The 17,163-nt window shown below is 46.0% G+C and overlaps 1 protein-coding gene across 2 annotated transcripts in view; it reads left to right on the forward strand.

The window, feature by feature from the left end:
• The window catches only part of raph1a (Ras association (RalGDS/AF-6) and pleckstrin homology domains 1a), a 78,845-nt gene that overhangs the window by 48,288 nt on the left and 13,394 nt on the right, over positions 1-17,163 (forward strand). The window contains exons 3-10 of one of the 2 annotated variants that reach the window (XM_026143828.1): positions 1,817-1,945; positions 2,036-2,144; positions 2,544-2,683; positions 2,772-3,014; positions 3,952-4,107; positions 4,939-5,109; positions 10,519-10,593; positions 14,627-14,704. In XM_026143828.1, the coding sequence (XP_025999613.1) occupies positions 1,817-1,945; positions 2,036-2,144; positions 2,544-2,683; positions 2,772-3,014; positions 3,952-4,107; positions 4,939-5,109; positions 10,519-10,593; positions 14,627-14,704 (1,101 nt within the window). Of the gene's footprint in view, positions 1-1,816; positions 1,946-2,035; positions 2,145-2,543; positions 2,684-2,771; positions 3,015-3,951; positions 4,108-4,938; positions 5,110-10,518; positions 10,594-14,626; positions 14,705-17,163 lie in introns of those variants that run through there. The other variant, XM_026143827.1, reaches the window with a different exon arrangement.

Consider the following 17,163-nt stretch of genomic DNA (forward strand, 5'->3'; position numbering starts at 1 on the left):
TTACACATCCAGTCACCCACCCATTCACACACACATTCACACACTGGTGATGGCAGCTACATTGTAGCCACAGCCACCCTGGGGCGCACTGACAGAGGCGAGGCTGCCGGACACTGGCGCCACCGGGCCCTCTGACCACCACCAGTAGGCAACGGGTGAAGTGTCTCGCCCAAGGACACAACGACCGAGACTGTCTGAGCCGGGGCTCGAACCGGCAACCTTCCGATTACAAGACGAACTCCCAACTCTTGAGCCACGATCGAGACAAAGGTTCCTCCAGCTGATTTCAGCACCACTTACTTTCCGTCCTTATGCTTCATTCCAAACTTTTTTTGAGCCGACTTCAAAATCATCATATTTTCAATGAAATAATAAAACATGTCAGTTTGAACATTTCCGCTGTTGTTTTATGAAATAAATGTGGGTTTTTGAGAGCTGCAAATCATTTCTTTCTATGTCTCTTTTCATTTTACACAACTTTCCAGTTTTTCCTGCATTGGGTTGATATCACATCATGTAGCCAGACAGTCTTTGACGTTAGCGGGTCCACCATGAGATGCTAGGTTAGTTGTATTCTTGGTCTGAGGGCTTTCCCATATTCTGTATATGCTGTGTTAATATGGGTGTCGTGAGTGTCAGTGCAAATAAAACAAGGTATGATTATTTTAATGTGTCATGATACCTTTCTAATATTGGTACTGTGTTTTTATGCTAGCTATCTTCTGACTATTAGCTTCTGACATAAATGCTCATGTGATACTTGTGTAACTCTGGCGAATAAAAGCAATTATTTCTTAGAATACTCTTCAAAGTTAAGCGATTCATTCAGCTAAACTGTTGTCAGCAGTATTTTTATTTACCAAAGAAATGAGCTTGTAGTTGGAATTAGCCTGATGACTAAATCGATGTTTGGTTGCAGGTCATGGTTTTACTTTGATAAACCGTTGGAGCATTGGTTTCATTACAATAAGATGTGTTTGCTGCTGGTTGTCAGCAAAGTATTTAACAGCTGCTGCGTGTCTCTGATCTGTTTCTCAGTATATTTAAATAACTCTGAGAGACGTTAATCAAAGCAACGCTCCCTCGCTCTCTGTCTGGGGACACAGACAGTTAATCTCTCTTAACCTTTCCCCGGTATTTTCATTTCTGGCTTCGGACTCTTTAGTTCTGTGGAAACAAACCGCTCCAACTCTTCCTGTGAATAAGACTCAAAGGGGTCGAGAAATTAAACAGTTCTCTTTAAGTAATTTATAGAAAATGTTGTTTTTGACCACAATGTCAAACATATCAAGATGGGCACAACAGAGACTGAAGGTCAAAGGACCAAACAGTGTAACAGCTGACTGCAGTTCTTACTGGCTCACACTCGTCTTATAGCCTCATCATTTAAACTTTAGTCCATTTACTGGTTATCTGTAAGAGGGTCACTAACCATCATTTGGGCTTATTAAAGGCGTGCTGGGGCAGGGATTATTTCCTGAGACATTTTAATAATTCCAATCTGAGAGATTATCAGACTACAAATATATTCTGAGCAGCTTCTAATGTGCATTTGAATTGTTGGAAAATCCCAAAGGAAACGATGAACGTCTCAGGGACGTCAGAGTCCATCCTGTCTACTGAATCCAGCTGGACTCTTTGAAGCCGGATTCCTGCTGCCCGTCGATTTATTACACGTTAACCACTGAATTTGCAGCTTTCACACAACAAGCTTCAGACAGGGTTTAAGAAGGGTGTAGTACACACTATTGACCACCAGATGGAGCACAGAGATCACAGGTGCAGCATTAATGAGCATGACTCTTCTTATCCTCAGATGGATCAGTTGTCAGATGAGGAGGTGGAGGTCAGAGAGGAGGAGGAGGAGGAGGACAGTGACAAGGAGGACCAGGACCTGGATAAGATGTTTGGTGCCTGGCTGGGAGAGCTGGACAAGCTGACACAGGTACACAGAGCATGAACAGTCCGTGCTTATCTGTGTTAGAAATGCAGCTGCATGTAAACACTCTCCTTTCTGCTTCGCCTGCCAATCCAGAGCCTGGATGACGGTCGCTCAGAACGGCCACCTCAGGAGAAGCCTCCGCTCAGACAGGAGACCAACATAGCCAACTTCTCCTACAGATTCTCCATGTATAACATCAACGGTCAGACATTTTATTTTTATTCTCCCTGTTTTCCTTTTTCCCCCACAGGACGATGCAGCCCACACCTTACTGTTTCCTTAGCAATTAAATAACAACCAAGTCCTAATCAGACGTACACACATCATCAGCAAGTGTGCGTCTGTAAAACGTTTCAGCAGCTCGCTCCTCTGCATTTTAAAAGCATAATAAAAAAGTGCTTTTCTCTGTCGTATGTATTTGCCCTGATGTTTGGTGAAAGATAAACTCTGTCGGTACATTTCAGTTACCATAAAGCGTGTTGTCATTCTAGTCTATAATGAACGACCTTCTGCGTACAGGTCGCTGACCTTTCTCTGTTCTTGTTCAGCCATGCCTGCTTCCTCCTCTTTGTTCCTGCCTCACATCCTTCTGTCTCTGCAGAGGCCTTGAATCAGAGGGAGAATGTGGATCTGGATGCTCTCATGGCCGACCTCTGCTCCATCGAACAGGAACTCAGCACCGTCAACGCCAAACCAAACAGCTCTGGTAGCATGGCCCGTCTGGGCATAACCGATACCAAGGTACGCACAATCGTCCCTCTTGTCGCTGGCTGTACGTTTACCGACTGCGCCTCTTACGCTAACGCTTTCTTTTTTCTCGTCTCTCCAGGTTCGCCAGAAGCCCCCAGCTGGGCGCAGCAGCAGGCAGCAGCCAGCAGGGGGCAGCAGCGGTGCTGCCGGCAGTGGTAGTAACAGTGTTAGCGGTGGGGGTGGCAGCAGTGGGGCGAGCAGCAGCAGCAGCAGCACCAGGGCGTCACCGGCCGGCACCATCAGAGCTCCTGCTGGGCAGCAGGGGAGACCAGCCCTGGCTTCTAACTTCAGTCTGGATGACATCACAGCCCAGCTGGAGAAGGTAACAGTAAAAAGTACACATTTGATTTTATTACAAAGAAGTGTTGGGACTCAACTCAACCCTAACTTGATGCAGAGAGAGTGAGGGGAGGGCAGCTGGAGGCTGAGCCCTGTTTCTCTGAGCTGTGGTCACGTTCTTCTGTTTGTTCCTGTCATAGTCGTATCACAGACATCACAGTGCAACAGTTTAACACACAAACTTCACAGCACAGATAAAGACGTGTGCAGCCTGCGACAGATGTAAGGCTGGTCTCTGTGGACTGTGTCAGCTTCCTAACAACATTTGGATGCTCGTGGCTGATGTGATGGACAGCTGTAGCTGCAGGCTGATGCAGCTTGTACCCGAGCTGCCAGCTTGGTTGTCTCCACTGTCACCTCGGTCACCTCGAGCTCCAAAAAAATAACATGGCTGTGGACATGTTGATGCTTCAGAACCCACAGGTGGCGTCACAGTGACCACATCCATCTTTCATGTTCGCTGTGCTGCCATGAACGTCATCTTTGCCACTCCCTTCATTCCCGTGGCCTTTAAACAGCTCAGGGTTCAGGTTCCAACCAGCACTTGGACCAGTTAAGGATGTTAGCGCTGTTTCCTCTTTAGCGTGATAAGCCAGACGTGTGACTGACCAGCAAATAAAGGCCTTTCCTGCTTTTCTGGGGGGGGGGTCGGTCTCCAAATGCTTCCTAGTTAGTTTTTTGCGTGTGCAGATGTTAGGCCTGAACATAAGACAGTCCTGGATACACACCTGGATGCCCTGAGGATACAATAAGATGTGACACAGCCCTGATATTAGTGGGTAAAACTTTAAGGGCGGATTCATCGAGCACCACCTGCATCACCTGTCAGTGATGACACATCCACAGCACCACCAAAGTGCTCCCTTCCTGCAGACGTACTCGGTCTGTCCTCTCATTTCTTCTGTTTGTGTCTCCTTCAGGCTTCGCTCAGTATGGACGAAGCTGCTCGTCAGACCTCCTCCCACTCTCTTAGCTCAGCCTCCTCCTTCGCATCCTCAGCCACGATGCGAAGGCCCGGATCCTCTCAGAGGCAGCATCGACGCACGGGATCGGTCGGCACGGTCAGCGAACACGAGGTGAGAGCAGAGCTTGTGCTTCATCACAACATCAGCGTTACAAAGGCAACAAAAGAAACGAGAAAGACAGAAGTAAAGCGGCAGCAGGAGGATGGAGTCAGCTCAGTGAACTGGTCATCGGTCTCAGATGTGAGCGCGATGGCTCTGCACTGTTCTGCAGGCTTTATAGGAGGAACTCGAGTCCCGTAGACTCGGTTTCTGTGTCCTGGCTGTGATCACGTGGAGCCGTGTCATATAAAATAAAAGATATTTGTATGTTTAATGAAAGCAAAGCAACAGTTACACAGCGGTGCTGCTTACAGTGTCTGTCATCAAGAGTTCTGTTACACAGAGACTGTAGTTGGATGAACGCTCGTTTCATGGGTACCTAAACCTTTTTTATAGCAGACACATTCCCGGGACGGCCTTCGTTCTTCTTTTCAGTGTTTTGAATTAGAAACCACTGTGACTCTCAGTATTTAAATAGCCCATCAAGTCATTTACTTGTAGACTGATCTTTAGAGACGTTGATTCGTTTGCAGTGACCACAGTCTGTTTGAAATGCTCGCCATGGTTACTTGCAGGCTGGACTGGGTCTACCTCACACTGCAAAGCATGAGTAAACATAAGTGCTGACTTGTGCTCAGGGTTAGTGTTTAAAGACACTCTGAGACGAGCAGCTAGCAGCTTGTTAGTAGTTAAACAGCAAACTGCTGTCTGAGCACATCATCTCAGCGTTTTAAGCTCATTAGCGTATTATCTCTACGGGCTTGTCCAGCGTTTGTGTCCAGCTGGTCTGACGATGACAGGGCCTCTCTGCTCCTTCTTATGTCTTCTGGTTTGCCACTTTAGGCACGCTCGATTGTCCACTCGTCACGCTCCTCCATCACCTCAGCATCCGGAGTTTCCGTTAACTCGGCTTCTTCCATGGACTCGCTGGACAGCGTTCTGTGCGCTGACCCAGACGGCCAGCAAGTGACGCCCCCAGCAGAAGGAGCCGGTCGAGGTCATCCCAACACAGAGGTACACGGCTCTCTGTTTGTACGGTCCTGTGCTGCTGTAGCCGAACATAAGATACCTTACTGTAGATAATGTGATGACCAGTAAACTCACAAACAAGGAGGTCCTTTGGTTGGTTACAGGTTAAAAGTACAGATATTCACTGCCTGGCATTACACCTGCACATCACACAGTAACTGCATTTACACGACACACACACACAATTAAAGAACATGCGGAGCGCTCAGGAAATCCAAACACAGCTAAGTTCTGTTCATTTAGTTTGCTCCTGCAGTTTTAGTGGCTTGAGGGTGAAAATACGCTCATAACGAATCATATGCACGATATTATTAATGGATGCATACATCACTCTAGTGTTGCAGCTGGAGATGAGTGTAAAACGTGTACACTGCAGTTTCAGAAGACTTCCAACAGCATGGACGTTTCCACAGACTGTATGTAAAAGATGGACATTATGACAATAACACCAATAGCCTTAAACATGGATTCTAGCAGCCCAGCAGGAGGCAGCATAAATGCAGTTGTCCTTACTTCATGTGTGACTTGGGTCAACAGTTCCAGGTGAGGTTACTGGTTTAAGGCCTCCTTATTGTTACTGCAGCCTCGTGTCTGTTCAGTAAACTCAGACTGACGATAAATGGATCAGAGACTGTTGTGTAGCTGTCAGTCTGATTCATGTTCTCCTTAAAGACAAAGAAAGCTGAAGCCCTGACAGCCACACAGTGTGGAAGTGTACACTATACAGCAGTGTGGGTGAGCACTGGGTGAACCCACACTGAAAATGATCATTGGCAGCTGCCGATGGTTCAGATGGGACAGGAGGCTGTGGTTCATGCTGCCTGCCAAAGTTTGACGACAGAGACGGTGCTCTCAGTGAAAAGGAGCCTTTAACCCCCAACGACCAACCAGCCGTCTTTTTCCATGAGACTCAAAGTGTTTGGGACCAACGATGCAACGTCACCCTGTCTCCTCTCCAACAACACAACCTTGTCGGCTGTTTGTTACTGGTGTGTGTCGGGTTATGCTTTGTGCTGCTTCAGGCTTCGTCCTCGCCTCTTTTATAATCCACACTGCTCCAACAGAAAAGCTTCAGTGACGCGCACATGCCACCACAAATAACAGCTTCTTCTTCTTCCTTGCTGAGGAAGTTGAACCTCCAACCTTGTTAGTGCTGTCACCTTGTTTAACAAAAACCAAACACACCCTGTTACTGTGAGGAAACGGGGCTACTGCTCCAGTTTGTCTGAGAGAGCAGAGAAGAAACAATATTAGAATAATGGAAGAAGCAAGAGTGCGTCAGCATGTGAGAGTAAGACATGTTAGCAACACAAACATCCAAATACTGAGAGGGCTGAGGAAGAAAGACACACAGAGGAGGAAGAGGAGAAGTGCTGTACTGTGTTTGCCGGAGCATTTCTCCCACAAGCTCATTAGAAAGTGGGACTCGTGCAGTCTAATCCCTGAGGCTCTCACTCTGACCGTGGGCAGCAGAAATAACCCCGTCGCTGGACTCAGTAAATTGAACTTTCTAGTTATGGCTGCTCTCGCGTGGACGCACAAAGGTTAGTCAGACATGAGCTCTGAGTTAGTGGGAGCCTGACTGTGGTTCAGTTCAGGACACGCCTGCCTGTTTTCTTTCACCACACAGCAGAAATATATTGATGTTGAATGTTTGAAAGTCCGATCGTAGAAACACAGTTAAGTCAGTATCTGGGCAGTGACACATCATCAGCTTTGATAGAAAACAGTGACCCTGTGATTGAAGCACACGAGCTGCAGGAATCGAACTTAAGCATGAATATAAAGCATGTTTCAATACTTGGATGAAATCCTTCAGTCTTTGCCTGGAACTCGTGAAAACAGTCACGTTGTGTTTCATCACGCTAACAGCAGCAGCTTTAAATGCTAACGTGTTTCAGTGCAGAAGATTTATATGTGGTGAAATTAAAAGCATCATTTTAACTAAGTGCATGACGTCACGTTACTTTAGATAAAACAATCAACTGTCAGCGTTTACCTGCTAGTCTATAGTGTAACGCATGGAGTTGTACTGAGACGCTAACAGTGTTGTAACTGGTGTGTATGACTACACAATCAGACACCTTTGGGTTCACCACGCACTCTGGTTAGATTACGCTGAGTTAGTAGTTGTGATTATTATTAGTCTGTTATCGTCTTGTAAACACACTGAGCTGCTCTAACGGCACCAACAGTGTCATAATTCCTGAGAGCTGTCCATTCAGAATATTTAACATCCCAGTCATGTTTCCAGCCTCGCCTTCTACATGTGACAGGACACACCTGATCTGCTTGTTTCTGGGTAGCAGCTCTTTTTGTCACACACGCTGTGGACGGGTCAGTTATGTGTGTCTGACCTAAATATTATTTTTAATCTGCGGCTGTCACGACAGACCTAATGCTTTCTATAAAATAGTTTCTAGAGATTGAAGCAAATGTGCAGTGATCAGATTATAAAGATGAGAAGAGAGAGGATGGGTTCGCATCATTTTAACATTACCCCAAAATAGCAGGTCAAAGAACCTGTGTCATTGTTGAAAGTGCCTCCTGGTGTGTGTTTGGTCAAAGAGTTCACACTCGGTGCGGTGGCTCTGATCATGGACAGGAAGTCTCACCACGCCACAGACGTGTCTGCGGTTTCTTTCTTAGCTTTGCCTTTAAATTCGAGTAAAACTGTACATTTAGTGACTCAGTCGTAAACACTGTTTTACTGCACAGCTGCTGCGACTCACTGTACTCGTTTCTGTTTACATGATTTAGCCTTGATGTCACGTTTCCCACATTATTACCCAAACTGCAAACTAAACAGTTTGTCCTTGAATCCATTCAGCATGTTTGGCACCATTTTCCTCTCCTTGATGGAAAACTGCAACCAAAGCAACAGTCTCATTGTGCTCCTGTCTTTATTGTGGTCTTTAGAGAATATGTGCTGACATTTGCAGAGACACATAAAACCTGAAAGTCTCCACTGTGACACCGATTGCCTGACACTAAGTGCTCTTTGCCATCACCGTCGTGGTGCTGTGACACCACAGCGTGTCCATGTAAGAATACCCTGCTACATGCTCCATGTTCAATAAGAGACACACTGGTTTGTATTAGCTAGTGTTGGAGCCCATTACTGGACGTCTGTGGGACTGCTGCTTGTGTTGCCTCCTGCTGACTCTGAGAGAATGCAGGTTTGATGTCATGCTTTCAAATCCAGAAATGACGACACAGACCTTTTACAGAGAGCCACAAAAATCAGCCCAAAGTCCTGAATTAACTGGTGTCTTTGCACTTGTAGTTTCCTGAGCTTTGTGGTCATGTGACTGTTTTGTAGTTTATTTTAAAAGCCCTCAAACTTCACCCAGGGTCCGTCCCACATGATGACATGATTTGTTAGTAGAGTCTGCTCAGTCTGGTCTCTGCAGACAGTTTCTACATACTGCTGCTGCTGAGCTGTACAGGGAGTGCAGAATTATTAGGCAAGTTGTATTTTTGAGGAATAATGTTATTATTGAACAACAACCATGTTCTCAATGAACCCAAAAAACTCGTTAATATCAAAGCTGAATGTTTTTGGAAGTAGTTTTTAGTTTGTTTTTAGTTTTAGCTATTTTAGGGGGATATCTGTGTGTGCAGGTGACTATTACTGTGCATAATTATTAGGCAACTTAACAAAAAACAAATATATACCCATTTCAATGATTTATTTGTACCAGTGAAACCAATATAACATCTCCACATTCACAAATATACATTTCTGACATTCAAAAACAAATCAGCGACCAATATAGCCACCTTTCTTTGCAAGGACACTCAAAAGCCTGCCATCCATGGATTCTGTCAGTGTTTTGATCTGTTCACCATCAACATTGCATGCAGCAGCAACCACAGCCTCCCAGACACTGTTCAGAGACGTGTACTGTTTTCCCTCCTTGTAAATCTCACATTTGATGATGGACCACAGGTTCTTAATGGGGTTCAGATCAGGTGAACAAGGTGGCCATGTCATTAGTTTTTCTTCTTTTATACCCTTTCTTGCAGCCACGCTGTGGAGTACTTGGACGCGTGTGATGGAGCATTGTCCTGCATGGAAATCATGTTTTTCTTGAAGGATGCAGACTTGAGCTTGACTCCATCCTCAACCCGAAAAGGCCCCACAAGCTCATCTTTGATGATACCAGCCCAAACCAGTACTCCACCTCCACCTTGCTGGCGTCTGAGTGGGACTGGAGCTCTCTGTCCTTTACCAATCCAGCCACGGGCCCATCCATCTGGCCCATCAAGACTCACTCTCATTTCATCAGTCCATAAAACCTTAGAAAAACCAGTCTTGAGATATTTCTTGGCCCAGTCTTGACGTTTCAGCTTGTGTGTCTTGTTCAGTGGTGGTCGTCTTTCAGCCTTTCTTACCTTGGCCATGTCTCTGAGTATTGCACACCTTGTGCTTTTGGGCACTCCAGTGATGTTGCAGCTCTGAAATATGGCCAAACTGGTGGCAAGTGGCATCTTGGCAGCTGCACGCTTGACTTTTCTCAGTTCATGGGCAGTTATTTTGCGCCTTGGTTTTTCCACATGCTTCTTGCGACCCTGTTGACTATTTTGAATGAAACGCTTGATTGTTCGATGATCACGCTTCAGAAGCTTTGCAATTTTGAGACTGCTGCATCCCTCTGCAAGATATCTCACTATTTTTGACTTTTCTGAGCCTGTCAAGTCCTTCTTTTGACCCATTTTGCCAAAGGAAAGGACGTTGCCTAATAATTATGCACACCTGATATAGGGTGTTGATGTCATTAGACCACACCCCTTCTCATTACAGAGATGCACATCACCTAATATGCTTAATTGGTAGTAGGCTTTCGAGCCTATACAGCTTGGAGTAAGACAACATGCATGAAGAGGATGATGTGGACAAAATACTCATTTGCCTAATAATTCTGCACTCCCTGTATAAGTAAACTGAACTGAACTTGTGAGTGCAGGTGTCCGTGGGCAGTGTGGGTTGTTTTTATGAAAACAAGTTTTTGCATATGACTGTCACATGATATGTGTCTTAATCTCTTGATATCTGCAGTAACCTTGTATTTGTGCTACATGCTACAAAAACACTTTAAGATGAAGAAAGTTAAAGGTGTAACCTTTGAAGCTTTTTGAACTTATAGGCGAATCGGGGAAAACTGCATATAAACAGGTTGTAGTCAGGGCTAACCTCACATGGGTCACTGGGATGTAATATCCTTCCATTAAGAGCTGATCAGTGCTTTAATGTGTTTGCTGTGTGTGCAGTTCTCCTCCACAGGTTTCCCTCTCTGATCTCTGCCTGACCATTGAGCTTTCTGCTAAACTACCACGTTCAACCAATCAGCAGCAGATCGATTCACCGGCACTCTCTCTTTCTTTTTCAAGCACTCGTATTTGGACAGGGAAACCTCGCTGATTTTGAGAAACATAGCGGGAAAACCTTCTCACCTACTGACCAAGGTGACACCCCACATACTTCTGCACACTGCCCCTCTGCCCTCATGCGTCAGCATCCATCCTCTCCTCCACCTTCTTCTACATAAGTCAAATAAACATGCATGTGCACGATAAAACAAGAGTTTTGGCGATGTGCTTGTTAACTCTGTTCACCTCGCTCTTTGCCTTCCTTTTCTAACTCTGTGCTTGAGCCTTGTTTTGCACAGCTTTGTGGATGCTGCCCGTTGCTGTTCTGATGTTGCTGTGTGTGCGTCTCACTCAGCACCTGCTCGGTTTGTGTTTGTCACAGTGATGCAAAAGCTGGTTTGCCTTCAGTCGTACCTGCAGCCAAGTGCAGAGACACTTTTGAATTAAGGTTTGCTTCATGTATGAGTGAAGGCAAATGCTGCTTCACTGGACGTGTGCTACGTGTGACATATGTGCGTTTCACTGGTGTACCAAGTCTTTGAAGGTGAAGACCACACAGGACAAAGTTGTCATAAACTCAGTATGTACCTGCTAATATGTCATTATTTCTGTGTGCATGTTGAGTTATGAAACCTCGCCTGATGTGAAACATCCACTAAAAACCAGTGAGCGTGTCGCTGGAGCACACCCCACCTGTGTGCTTTTCTGTTTGCCCTGTTTGCCTGTAACTGTAAAATCTTGGGGATTGTGAGGATGTAGGATTACTTCTGATAATGAGACCAAGCACAGGTAAGCAGGTGTGACAGCCAACTCTTCTGTGTCTGCTTTTACAAGCTCCAACCAGCCCAGCCGGTGTTGGACGCTGCATTCCAGTAAAAAACACTAAATGTGTGTGATAATATTTCATATTTCATCTTGTGGCATAGCTCGGGCTGAATGTGTGAGCGCTCTCCTGGACAGTTTAGTTAGCTGCTGTTAGCAGAAACCACGGTCCACAGGCTGTCTCTGTGCTAACGAGCGTTTGCAGCCAGCAGCAGAGACTGGTGCTGGTATTGATAATGGGACCAGCTACCCGCTATATAGAATAGTTACTGGGATCAGCATCCCGGCTGCTGGTGGAGATCAGGCGTTCCCGGTTTATTTTCAATAATTTTTTTATTCTTTTTTAAACTCGTTTTTCTTCTTATGTTATTTTTTACCAACATTTTCACGTCTTATGTGTTTTACTGTTTATTTTGAACTTGCACTAACTGCAGTGGGAGTTGTATTAACACTGAACGTGGACGTCCGTGGACGGGAGCGTGGCAATCGTAGCTGTCGGAGAATCTGTGGTTCTTAAGCTGCAGGTTGTATTTGTGTGTATTAGGAAGGCCAGCTTAAATACCAAGCAAGTAAGGAGGCTTTATCCTGATTGGATCGGCAATGACAGGATTTCATTGGAAGAAAAAGCAACTGTGGCACTTTGATTGGATGTTACAGGAACGTGCCAAATTTGCAGGGGTAATCTCCTTTGGAGGACAGAGGGGTGATTCCCTTCCTAGGAGCATCAAACGTAGACACGTGCACACAACGCAGCCAGCTGCCCGCAAAAACTCCAATTTGAGGAAAAAGGAATATCATCCTAGAAATCGACTGCATCAAACAGCGTTTAAAGCTGGACGTTTACATAGTGCTGAATGATCAAATTATACTTGAAGAACTTTCTAATGATGCAGTATCTCATTGCATAGTATTTGTACTGTTCCTGGCTCTTGTGTCTAAGAATTCAGTGAATATACTGGAACAAATGTTTTACCAGTGTTCTCACACCGCTGTGGGTCAGACCGTCTCGCTGCTGCCTCGCTGCTGCCTCGCTGCACTATTCCTGACTCTGATTCACACAACATGCTCGAGCTGTCTCTGGGAAGATGGAAACAGTCCGTGTTTTCTTTTCATCTGTGTCCCAGATTAGAGGACGCATAACGGCCCCGACCATCCAGGCAGATTATGAGCTTCTGGGCCAGTCTAATTCCTGCAGCAGTGATTGCACTGCGGGCGTAATTATCTGCAGTCATTAGACTGTGTGTGTGTGTGTGTGTGTGTGTGTGTGTGTGTGTGTGTGTGTGTGGATGCAGCAGGTCTGCATACTGTTTTTGTGTCAGTGTTACACTGCCTCAGCAATAAGTCCACCCACACTCTGTTCACACACTGCTGGCCCAGTTGTGCAGTTCATCTGTGCGCTGTGTTTTGAGCTGCAGCACTGAGGGGACTCATCCTAGAAAACTTCAAAGGCAGAAGATCTCTCCCTGAGCACAAGCTCATTTTAGCTGCTTCATAATGTAGGCCAGCTGAATATGTGTGAGACAGAGAGACGATGATTATGCTGCAAGATGGAAAACACAGTGATGTCAGAGGTCGGCGTGTTCAAGTATTCAAAAATGAAGCTTTGTTAGCTCTCTGGGCTTTCTTTGGGCATTAGCTGTGGTTTGTCTGACTTTCAGTCAAGCCATGCATCAGACCGTTAGAGCCACTTGACCCTCTCTGAGTTAATCAAGCATCAAAACGGCCCCAACTGAAAGGATGAAAGAACCAGTTTTAAATATGTCCAGAGACACTTTGTTACTAACAGCCCATCACAGAAACCCACCATTTGTTTCACTGGCTTTAGTCACGTCCTGCCAAAGGTTTGACAGGAGCCCTAAAACTGATCCACCAGCAGTGAAGACATGGCCTCAGTGGAACGGTGGCTGTCAGGCCGTATCGGTTCAGTCTGTGCACATTTGGTTTCATTTGTTTCTTGGCAAAAGATAAAGAAATGAGGGGTGGCTCAAAACTTTTGCACAGTGCTGTACCTCTGAATGATTGTCTGCTTCCATATATGTTTGTCACGACAGTTAACTGTGGAACCAAGTGGAATAATTAAGGCCAGTCAAGTATGGGCACTGGATTATGAAGCTCTTTATGAGCTTAGGCTGTTCGCTTCAGTGCTGCTTGGAGAATTGTGTGCGTGTGCGCGCGCATGTGTGTGCACATCCTTCGGTGTGTTTTGGGGGGGGGGGAGGGGAATGAGGGAAAGTGGCTGCTAATCTCCTCCTCCTCACCACATGGCTCCTGTTTTCATGCAGCCTGACTGACAGCAGAGCGCCTCCATACTCAGACCCCTTAAAACTGGATCCAACTCAAAGAGAATGTGAGCAGTAGAGAGGTGAGGTGAGGACAGCAGCAGGAGAAAAGTGAAGGAGGAGATGACAGCAGGAGTGTGAGTCTGTGAGGAGGGGGCATGAGAGCCTGAGATAAAGAGATCAGTGCTCTTCCATGTAAGCTTGCACAGCAGCAATGCCCCTCCCCCCAGCTGGGTGCATCTCTCCCTCCGTCTCCTCCTCTCATTCCCTCTGTCTCGCTTGGCCGGGGAGGATGTGACAGGACAGGGTAGCATCTTTCACTCTGGGATTGACTCAGTAAGTCTGATAGCTCGTTGATACAGGAGGCTGTTAGTCTGCAGATCAGCTGATGGTTGCATCAGCATGAGCGTACGCGGTCAGTCTGTTTGATTCCAGGTCTTGTGCCTGAAGCTGCTCCGATCCACCGTCTTCCTCCTCCACTCCTTCCTCTTCCTTGTTTTGACGTGATAAAGCGGCGTCTGTCCAGGCTGAAGTAGCGGCGTGCGCTCAGTTTGGATAATCCAACAGCCGTGCATTAATCCAGTCTCATTTTCCTGTGCTGTCCAATAACGCGCTGATGACGATGATTAAAATGAAGAGACGCAGGAGGAGAGGCACGCCTGCCAGCCAAACTCTTCCCGTGGTTCCTCGTAGTTTGGGCTCCTGAACAGCAGCTCTCTGCGGTGGCGCTAACCTGTTCGACTCTTTCTACATCAGCGCATCCGAAGCCTGGTGAGACGGGAAGCTGGCACACAGCCAGCTGGGAATGCATCGATCCTACCCAAACATTAAACGCCGGCATTTCCTGGAGTTGGACTTCTCTTTAATTAAACCTCGCAAATATTATTTGACATCAAGCAGACACAGAAGTGTTGGCTGTTTGAGGGAAACAAACGATGAACTCATGTTGGAGGAGTCAGGTAGGTGACGGGCTCGATGCTGAGTGACTGCTGGTTTGCACTGACTGACCGGTGTGTGTGTGTCTGTAGGAGGAGCAGGCTGCCAAACTGAAGGCAGAGAACATCCGACTGGCCCTCGAGAAGATCAAGGAGGCCCAGGTGAAGAAGGTGAGCCACGCATTTGTTGTCTGGTAGCTGCGTCTGCGGCACGTGCTCGCCGCACTTCATTTTCTGGGTCAAGTCAGTGTTACTCCACACTGAAAGCTCTGGTCAGTAACAGCTGGGGTCAACATGCACATCAAACACACACGCAGACACACACTGAGCACTCTACATAATGACCGCTGCAAGTTAAGTTCCAATCCCAGAGAGAGAGAGGAGGGATTACCAACCTGGATTTACCCCACACACACACACACACACACACACACACACACCCAGCTACCTGTGTGTGTGTGTGTGTGTGTGTGTGTGTGTGTGTGTGTGTGTGTGTGTTGAATCATCTGTATGTTGATCCTGCACAAAGCTCCAGAAAAGTGATCTTTCAGCACCATGTCTGCAAAAGCCCCATTAGAGAAAGAGGCAGATGTATGAACAGCTGTGTGCACAAAGCCCATAAAATCACACTCAACCCATCGCTCACGTTTTTTAATAATACAAGAATGAACACTTACTGGCTGCATAGAACTGGCTCTATACGAAAGTGTGATATAAGGTGGCTTTTGAGATGAGGTTGTTAAAAATGTAATCATGTATGTGGCGGCGCGGACCCACCACAGAGACCAGATCACGTTTCTGCTTTGGAAACTGTCACAATTACAGTGAAATCTTTATTTTGACTCAAACGCACTGCTATCACTGGTGATTGGTGGTGATTAACACAAAGAGAACCAATCACAACAGGCCGTAATTCAACCTGACAGCAGCCTGTCTGGACTTTACCAAAGCCTGCAGGAGCTGTGCTCACCCCAGCTTCTGCCAATATGAATGTCAGAATCTACGTGCAAGCTTTCTTACTGAAAACAGTGTATTCAGATGTTTTCTAACATTTGAATTCAGTTCATGATGCACTGTTTTCGGTTCTCTGACATCACTGCGTAGATCAGGGGTGGGCAACTCCAGGCCTCGAGGGCCGGTGTCCCTGCAGGTTTTAGATGTGTCCTTTAACCAATACAGCTGATTTAAATGGCTAAATTAGCTCCTCGACATGTCCTGAAGTTCTCCAGAGGCCTGGGGCCCGTTCTTCGTACGTCGCTTACTACATCCAAGATCAAATGACACATCCAAGACCAAACCATCGCGCTAACCGTGAGCTCGCTAATCCGGTTCCCCGAACACACCTGCTGTTGACGATTAGTACAGCTGGCTGAAGTAATGTGCGATCACTGGGTGTCGTAAAAGGGGCTACGCATCGATAGCAGAAACAGTGATTGGCAACCCTCTGATTGGTTGGCGAAAATGTCGAAGGAGTGCGCTCGGTATTTTTCGGCAGCAGAGCAAGAACTCTTGAGTGAGGGATTTCAGGAGTTTCAGAGTTTAATCAGAACCCAAGGGAACACTGCAAAGGCTGCAAAAGCAAGGAGAGAGGGCTGGCAGAAAGTTGCTGACAAATTAAACTCGTAAGTAATCTAATAATAATAATAATAATGGAGTGGATTTATATAGCGCTTTTCAAGGCACCCAAAGTGCTTTACAATGCCATTATTCAGTCACTCTCACATTCACACACTGGGGGAGGCAGCTACGGTTGTAGCCACAGCTGCCCTGGGGCAGACTGACAGAAGCCAGGCTGCCATATCGCGCCATCGGCCCCTCTGGCCAACACCAGTAGGCGGTAGGGTAGATTTATTATATTATATTATATTACATTATATTATATTATGTTATATTATATCCCCTTTCACATTAGAGCCACAACAGGACCCACTAGAACATGGGAACAAGTAAAAGTGAAATATAAGAATATTCTACAGAATGGTAATATTTATCACTTATATTGCTTTTAGTCTCTTGGAAAGAGACCCTGAAATAATCTGTTTGTTTATAACAGCAACCAAGAAAAGGGCAGAGCAAAAAAAAAGACAGGTGGTGGTCCTGCACCCCCTCGTCAACAAGTTGGTTAAGTGAATAATACCCTCACGGGAATATCGATATCTCTCTATGAGCACACTGTCGCGCTGAGCTAAAGGATCCTGTCTGTCCCGCAATATACGCTGAATTCTGAGGACTCTCCTTATCAATCTTGCACCTTCCGCAATGGGCTGCTCGCGTAAACGGACAGGACATGGCTGCGACAGACTTCCCAAATCCACCTTCGCTTTTATAGCCGTGGTCTCTCATCTTGATTACACGAAGTAATTTACAATTACTACTCTGAAATATGAATTACATCTGTAATAATCACATACATGTAATAGAATGTTAATAGTACATTTCCCTTTTTTAGGAAATGACCTGTATGTATCTGTGTGAAATCAATAAAAGGATCAAGTGCTGCATTATCTTTAGTTACATTGATGTTATTTATTTATGGTGAAACAGTGGTGGAATATCGCTGTTGCTTTCGTATAAATGAAGCGGGCATACCTGCGTGGCCGCGATCTAATCCTGTTTACATAAAGTAAACC

This window comes from Astatotilapia calliptera, chromosome 16, assembly GCF_900246225.1.
Source record: "Astatotilapia calliptera chromosome 16, fAstCal1.2, whole genome shotgun sequence".
NCBI lineage: Eukaryota > Metazoa > Chordata > Actinopteri > Cichliformes > Cichlidae > Astatotilapia > Astatotilapia calliptera.